This window comes from Trachymyrmex septentrionalis, unplaced genomic scaffold (assembly GCF_001594115.1).
Source record: "Trachymyrmex septentrionalis isolate Tsep2-gDNA-1 unplaced genomic scaffold, Tsep1.0 scaffold129, whole genome shotgun sequence".
NCBI lineage: Eukaryota > Metazoa > Arthropoda > Insecta > Hymenoptera > Formicidae > Trachymyrmex > Trachymyrmex septentrionalis.
In genome coordinates this window covers 300,868-309,330 of record NW_017304428.1, presented here as the reverse complement: position 1 = coordinate 309,330, position 8,463 = coordinate 300,868, and the positions used below count along the sequence as shown (strand labels likewise).

The 8,463-nt window shown below is 29.2% G+C and overlaps 1 protein-coding gene across 8 annotated transcripts in view; it reads left to right on the top strand.

The window, feature by feature from the left end:
• LOC108756606 (rho guanine nucleotide exchange factor 12) overlaps nt 1–8,463 on the top strand; it is a 262,375-nt gene that overhangs the window by 192,077 nt on the left and 61,835 nt on the right. For all 8 annotated transcript variants that reach the window (XM_018500539.1, XM_018500536.1, XM_018500537.1 and 5 more), the window contains 3 exons: nt 649–765; nt 5,968–6,144; nt 7,856–8,076. In XM_018500539.1, coding sequence (XP_018356041.1) covers nt 649–765; nt 5,968–6,144; nt 7,856–8,076 — 515 coding nt within the window. The remainder of the gene's footprint in view (nt 1–648; nt 766–5,967; nt 6,145–7,855; nt 8,077–8,463) is intronic.

Sequence of the window (8,463 nt, the reverse complement as noted above, 5' to 3'; positions counted from 1 at the left end):
GGACTAAACTGAGTCAAAAAATCTTCTACATTTTGCAATTTTTGCAATAATTAACAAGATATTAATTATTAAAAATCATCGAATATTGGTTTTCAATAATTTTTTTATTCAAATATTATCAATTTTACAGAAAAGCAAGTGACAAAAATTGTTTATTTTCTTTTCATAGAGTTCTGAGAATTTTTTCAAAATTTTTTAATACCACATTTTCTCATGTTCGTAAAAACAGTTGCTAATAAGAAAATGTCGTATTAAAAAGTTAATAGAAAATTATGAAAAAATTCTTAGAGCTCTATGTGAAGAAAATAAATAATTTTTACATTTTGCTGTGTTTTCTATAAAGTTGATAGAACTTGAATTGAAAATTATTGAAGACCAATATTTAGTGATATTTAGTAATTAATATCTTATTAACACACAATTGCAAAATGATAGAGGACTTTTCAACTGAGTTTAGTCCGCTGTATCAGCACACAAAATATTTATTCTGGGATACCTTGTGTGTAGTTGTTTATAAAAAATTAATAATAATGAATTTGTTAATGTTTTAATAATATATTTAATAATTTTGAATAAATTAATTTTTTAGTATCTGTAGAAAATGAAAAACATTATTAACGTTGTTAATTGGTTCTTTGGTACACATAGGTATGATAGAATCTCTACGAATGGTCACGTGTACTCAACTATCATTAATAGATCCATTGGAAGTTCATGTGGAAGCACCACCAGTACACGTTGCAGAACCGATTCTTACGCCAATAGGTAAAGTATGTTTCTTTAATCATTTTAATTTATACCAAAGAGTTTGCAAGTTACCGCTTTGTCGTGAACTATTGCTAATGCCAATATTTCGTGAATCTTGTTTACTTTATTAAAGCGCACTGATACTGTGTCAGTGCGCTCCTCGCATTGATGAAATGAATGGCAAGGTTCACAAAAGCATTAATAATTAAATGTAGTAACAAGACTCAGAAAAAATAAATCAATCTAGATATGGCAATGCCTTTTATCAAGCCGACATAAGTTATTAGTGTGTAACAATTTATTATTTCTTAATTGTACGGTATACGTTTTGACCTCTGGATTTTGAGTCCTCTTTGGTACAATAAATTACAATTAATAGAATAAATTTATAAATATATCTATATATAAATGATTCTTATAAAGCGCATATTATAAGCGTTTATAAGGGTGCTTTTTCATGCTAATGTTCGACGTTCATTTTCAGCGTCAAAACAGGTCACGTCAATAAAAATTGACGAATACCAAGCATCAATTTTAATCACGTGACCTGTTTTGACGCTGAAAATGAGCGTTGAGCGTTAGCATGAAAAAGCACCTTAAACCGAATGGATTAAATTTGCAAAATGACATTGAACCTTTAAATCTTGTATATTTTAATCTTACTTAACGTTATTTATACACACAACTATTTAACTATTTACTCAATTTAATTATCTAATCCTTTACCCAGTTTATTTTACTTATTACTTTTTTAGTATTTATACATTTGTTTCAATTATTGACTTGTTGCTTACAAGTGGTTTAATTATTGATTTGATTTATTATTTAATTGCATTTTAATCTTATTATTTGTTGCTGACTCTTTATTAGTTCTTTAATTTATTATTTAATTAGTTATTTAATTTATTACCCTTTTAGTATACATATATATATATACATATTTTAATCATTGACTGGTTACCTATAAATGTTTCAATTTTTTATTTGGTTCACTATGTATCTGCAATTTTAACCTTATTATTGAAATTATTCTAATTATTGATTTATATCTATTTATGAATTCTTACTTTAACCTATTGAATTATTGCCTATTTATTACAAACAAATGTTTTAACTATTTGCTTATTGCCTCCCTCCTTTCGGTACATATGACATTGTGTCGATATCGTGTTTTGCGTTGACCATCATTCGAAGCATAACTTTGTAACAGTCAACATTTCAATGCATTCCACTTACTAATTTCATGTAAGTTTTAATAGAAATTCACATTATTTATTAATTTATACAATAACGTAATTTTATCACTTAGTAAACCTGACAATTTGATGATACGTAAAATGGAGGAGAGGCGTAGCCAACTCTCCCAAGCTCAATGTTATATACAAGTTCGAATAAAATCATTACAACCGTTCATAATACGCGTTTTATAAGGATTACTCATATATAGATGTATTTATGAATTTATTCTATTAATTGTAATTTATTGTACTGAAGAGGATTCAATATTCAGAGATCGAAACGATATAAAATTAATAAATAATAAATTACACACTAATAACCTGTGTCGGTTCGATAAAAGGCATTTCTATATTTATATTGATGTTAGCATTAGCAATAGATTAACGCAACTGTGATAATCCGCAAACCTTTTGATATCTCCGAGGAAAATACTTGTTAAATCTTCAAAAGTATTCATTTTAATTTATTTTATCATAATTTAATTAAGCAATAATTATATATAATTATTTAACTCTTTATTGCTCTCAAACGCTCTTGATAAGAGCAAATACATTTTATCGTATTGTTGTCAAATCTGATTAACTGTAATAGATTGACTAAGTCGATGTCTAAAACCTTTGGCTTTTATATATCTGATATTATTGCGTATATCCAATGTTAAAATATAAAGAAATGTAAGTATTAAATGAGATATGCATTACATTCTCAAATAAGAGGACAGCAGATTTAACAGAAAATATAATTTTAAATATAAAAAGTTATATAATTAATACATTATTATTAAAGACCGGATTATCCGCCGACCGATGTATCGATTCGAATCGATCATAATGCATTCTTCACGATTTTCCGCGTTGTCATTTGTCTGAGCTGTGGCGCGGAGAGCGATGGAGCTCGCAGCGATGGGGTTTGAGATGCAGTGGGGAGAGCTATTTAGTGACGGTTGACTCGATCTCAGAACTATAATTATCATAATCAAATAACTATAATATAGTAAAAGATTAATTTATTTAAAAGATTTTGTTAAAATGTAATTTTTATTCCAAGTATTTTTTTGTATCATTGTTGATAATATTCACCTAGAAATCAATTAAGTTAAGCTTAGAGTTTAAATTTAATAAATACTAATTTTTTAAAAAGACATTTTTATCTTCAAAACCGTCAACTTTAAAAAATTGTTATGTTATTAGATGTTTATTCTATCTTAAACTAGTTATTAAGTTTTACATTTTCTCAAATTTTTAAGTTACTGAGTTCTCTTTGTTAATATAAAGATTATACGTTTCGCGGGTTTCCTTCGTGTCCAGATCCATTCTTGAAATGCCAACGTTTCGTGAACCTTGTAGTCCACTTCATCAGGGCGAGGAGCAGCCTGATACTAGTATCAGGCTACTATCAGGCTGCTCCTCGCCCTGATGAAGTGGACTGCAAGGTTCACGAAACGTTGGCATTCCAAGAATGGATCTGGACACGGAGAAAATCTGCGAAACGCACAATCATTATATAGAAAGCACCCGTAGAAGCTTCAAGAATAATATTTATAAACTTCCATATTGAAATATTTTGCTAATCACAAGTTGAAAGTTAATGATAACTAAATTATTTTTTGATTTTTAATAACTCTATAACATAAGGTTTTCATTTATTGAAAGAACTAATAAAAACTGTTTGTATCGCTTATTTTTCCAAAAAATTAACGTAAAAAATGTAAATTTAATTTTTTTCAATGTGGCCGAAAGACGTTTTAAAAAAATCGAAAAAAATGTTTTGTATAAAATTGAACAGAGATTCATGTTCAATTTTTTTTAAGGTGGTAGATCAATGTAATCAGAGTGAAAAAAAATGTTTAAATTATTTTCTTTTTTTTAGAATCGAAATTCGGACCAAAAAAGAAAAAATATTCTCATTAATATCTAATGAAGTTAGATCTGACGAATACGCTGGCTAATATAAAAGTCTGTATTGTCCAATCCAATATCCTGGAAATCTGGCTATATTATTAGACCTTATACTTTTATGATGTGACACTAACAGAAGCCATATACGATAAATTCAAAATGAACTTTCTGCATTTTTAGAGGATATCATCTTGCGACTAAAGCATGTATGTAATTCCAGCATGATGCTCCTGGTCATAATGTAAATCTGGACCTGTGTGAATTGGCCAGCACATTTATCAGATAAAACTCCGTTAGATTTTTCTTATGAGCGTTACATAAAAATGAGATTTCTCAAGTTGAACTTACGACACCAAGAATGTCTTATTTGACCACGTTGTGGTCAAATGAGACCATAGCCACTCAGAGGTAAGAACTTCGTGGTACAAATTCTTTTATGGATGCAAACGAAACGGATATATATAGTGATCTCTATACGCATATAATCACTTAAATGGTATTTCCATCTCAAAGAAGAGTGGCAGTATTTCTCAAAATTTTATAATTTTGAACTTTTTGAGGTATAAAAAGAAAAGCGATATAAATATGTACAAACCAGCATTAATTTAATTTACATAAAAATTTTTTTCTTAGGTCAGGTAGATTTACATAAGTGTCAGGTACCAGATTCATATAAGTGTCGACAAGTCAGTCATTCAGAGAGTAAATTAGGATGTGTAAAGATGTGTAATGTTCGCGGGCGCACGTTCGAGTATGAACAATGAACTCTTATTTAATGCAACGATTAATACGAGCAACAAAGATATTAAATAAGTGATTAGATAAATTATTTAATAATCAAGTATACGTAATAGTTCATTCAAAATTTTGATCGTTTGACTCACAAAATGTTTATCACTTTAGTTTAGAAAACACAATTTAAATAATTTAAAACTTCAAAATATAGTAAACTAGTGATGTTACAAGGAATCCATGTAATCAATCAAACATTTGTTTCCATCAAAAATCGGATGTAAATTGGAAGTACTTTTGCCACACCATGTTTAACAAGATAAATAATCAAGATGTAAAAATTTCCAATAACTAAATTTTTCGTTACCGGCGAGATTAATGTTAAGTCCAATATGTAGAAATATAGTCAATTATATAAAAATTCTAGACAAAAATCATAAGTTAAGAAAAAATTATGGATGAAAAAAGTGTAACAATTCGAAATTTACAATCCTGATATGAATCGACATGTCCGGAAATTAAAACTGATGTTGTCTGACAATAATTATGAGAACTCATATTGTTACGCATATTCCCAAGGATGACTGAGAAAGAAGCTCGCTTGTCTCGCTGTTCATCAGTGTGAAAGCTTTCGCTGCTGAAAACGCTCAGCGGAGACAGAGTACTTTCTAGTTCTTTTTCATGCTACTTGCTGTTTATCGAGGATTAGAATCGGATGATGATCGTGTTGGCTCGGCGGATTTTGAGTGTTGGCTCGCTCGGGATTGTGATCGGGAACGGAATAGATCTTTTTAATCACAATCGAATTTTATATCGTTGTTAGATCGTGACGGCATTTCCCAGTTTTCTTCAACGGTTGATGTTTTCTCCAGCGTGCGACGTTGCGGAAACTTGTTTTTAGTAGATAAGTGGCTCTCGTGCGACGCGCTGTTTGTTGATCTATCAATTTTATGTTTTGGTTTTTGAAAAGATTTAGGTACATCTCATCATCGTATGCGATTTTTCCCACATACGATGACATCCAGCGACTGGTCAGCCGGGAACGATGCACTTCGGGAGCATCGTTACAACTTCATATATTTTTGGCGCCTCTACCTAAAAAAAACGTGACTAAAATGCGTTCCATTTTTATTTGAAACATTTTTTATGTTATCAATAGTTTCAGAGAAAATTGACTGGATTGATTAAAATAGCATATGCCATGTAATAATTAATAATTTTAATATTAAATCTATCATAGAATTTGCACAATATTGTGATTTTAGTGAAATGAGATACAATTTGCGTGATAACAAAATAAATTTTTATATAATAGCAAAAATAAATTATGAACATATTTGAAACTTTTCAGAATGTCTAAGGCGTAAGGATGAAATAATTAAACAAGCTCTGCGCGAAAAGCAATTATTGATGGCGGATATATTAAATATCCCTAAAGAAGATTTTGAACATGTGGCAGAAATAGCATCTGAACCATCCACTGTGGAAAAAGAACCTGCTGAGTTGATACTTGCTGCTATTACTCAAAGTATGTATTAGTACAAAATTTTGTTAGTGCTAAGAAGCAAATTTAATTTATATTTAGTACATAGTAATATATTTATTGTTATTAAGGATGCACCGGATCGTAAAATTACCGGATACCAGATATCTGATATCCGGACAGACTGTAACATATCAGAAAGCAATTTTTATTATCCGACCAGATTCTGAGAAAGAGAAGGCTTCTAAAAAAGAAGCCTGTTTTATAAAGAAAAAAATTGTAATTTTGCGACAATATCTAAGATATTATAATTTCATGAATATGCATACTTATTTCTAGAACATTTGTATAAGAAAAAAATCACTTTAATGACATTAAATTTTAACCGAATATTTTCCCGGATGCTATTCGGTCGGATAATACAAAAGTGCCGGATAATACCGCATACTGGATATTTTCCGGATATCTGGTGCAACTCTAATTATTACGTATCTTTTAAATTTATTGTTTATATATTGTTAACTAGAAGTATATAAATAATAAATATAAAAGATTTGAAAGTAGAACATCTGTCACTTATAATAATTACGAAATTATGAAATTCTCTTGAAATTTCTTTTATTTAGAAAAATTTAAATATTTTGAATTAAAGAAATTGTTGTCAAAAGTATTTCTTCAATGATTTTATTTCTAATTGGCAAAATTGTTGTGTTTATAATATAAAATAGCTATATGATTTTTTAAATTTCCAGATAAGATTTATTTTTATTTTTATATACATTTTATTTTATTTGAAATCTAACTTTTTGTTCAGGAGGAAGGGGGGAGAGAGGAGGGAGGGAGGAAGGAAAGGAAGGAGTAGTAATAGTAGTAGTAGTAGTAGCAGCAGCAGCAGTAGTAGTAGTAGTAGTAGTAGTAGTAGTATTAGTACTATTGAAAAGTAATTTAAGATAATTGAAGAGTGTAGAATTTAAAAATATCAAGCGTTTTATGATTTCCTTTGCGATTTATTGTAAAATTTGTCCCAAAAATTTGTTCCAAAGTTCGAAAAGACCTATGTTTAAATCGGACTTCTTTTTGGGTGTTTAAATCGGATCTACAGTACAATAGAACTTATAGGCCTGGTAGTACTGGTGATCGCCCGACCAGATCTGGTCCAAGGAATTAAATCAATGTCATAAGTCATCAGACTAAGATTAATTGAGTTTTATTGATTTCAATTCAAATAATATAAACTGTAATTTTTTTTGGTATAAAATTTTTATCTTTGACTGTTAAATTGCTCGTTTTTACTTACGATTTCAATACTAACAAAAATTTATTAAAATATTTTAAAATTTTATCTAAAAGTCCATAAAAATAGGAGTGTTCAATTTGGATCACAGGATGGTCCGATTTAAAACCAATAGTTCCAAATCGAACTCGTAAAAGCGTTTTTACATTTTTCATTATAGTTCAACACAGGTGAGATATGTCAAAATGGCCTAAAGCAAAAAGAAAGAGAATTAAACTTTCCTTTGATTTTACAATTGAACTTTATTTACGCCTTATACAATAGATAGCAAAAATTGCAAATAGATCTGATTTACCCCATTCTCCTCACCTATATAATTTTGTAGAAAAGTGTAATTAATGTTACACTTATATTACAATAACTGCACAAAAACTTGATAAAAATTGTTTCTTGTAATTACTTATGAAATAACTTTACATATATGTATAATATGACGCACATATATTTTACTCTTGTCTGTAGCTGATCAGCTGATGGGAATGCTAAATTCTTCATTAAATATAAGTGAGACGGAAACAATATTTGCGTCGTGTGGATCATCGACATTACCATCTTCTGCGTGTGAAGCTACTGGTTGTCCATCGCTACGAAATCATTCGCATCCTCAACAATCAGTCATGGGAATGTTGCAGCCGATCTGTTATTATCTAACATCCCAACTCTCACAATTATCACAACTCTTGGTAAATATAATCATTATTTATTTATAGAATATTCCAAATTGAAGGATATTAGCTTCGGGGTTGACGACTTTATAAAGCACAAATTTTCGAACGGTTTGTATTTATTAGAATTATTTTACTTAGAATTATACATTGCTCGAAGAAATTAGGGGATCACTTTTTTTCAGTAAATTTTTGCTTATTTTTAAACTATTACTTAGCGAATAGTTAACGTAAAAATAAAGATTAAAAAAGGATTATATACGAGGTCTGTTCAAAAAGTATCGCGAATTTTGTGTTTTTTCAAAAATTATTTATTTATTCATGAATATCTATTTTGTCCCCTTCAAAGTAATCCCCATCAGATATTATACACTTGTGCCAACGTTTTTTCCAATCCTCGAAGCA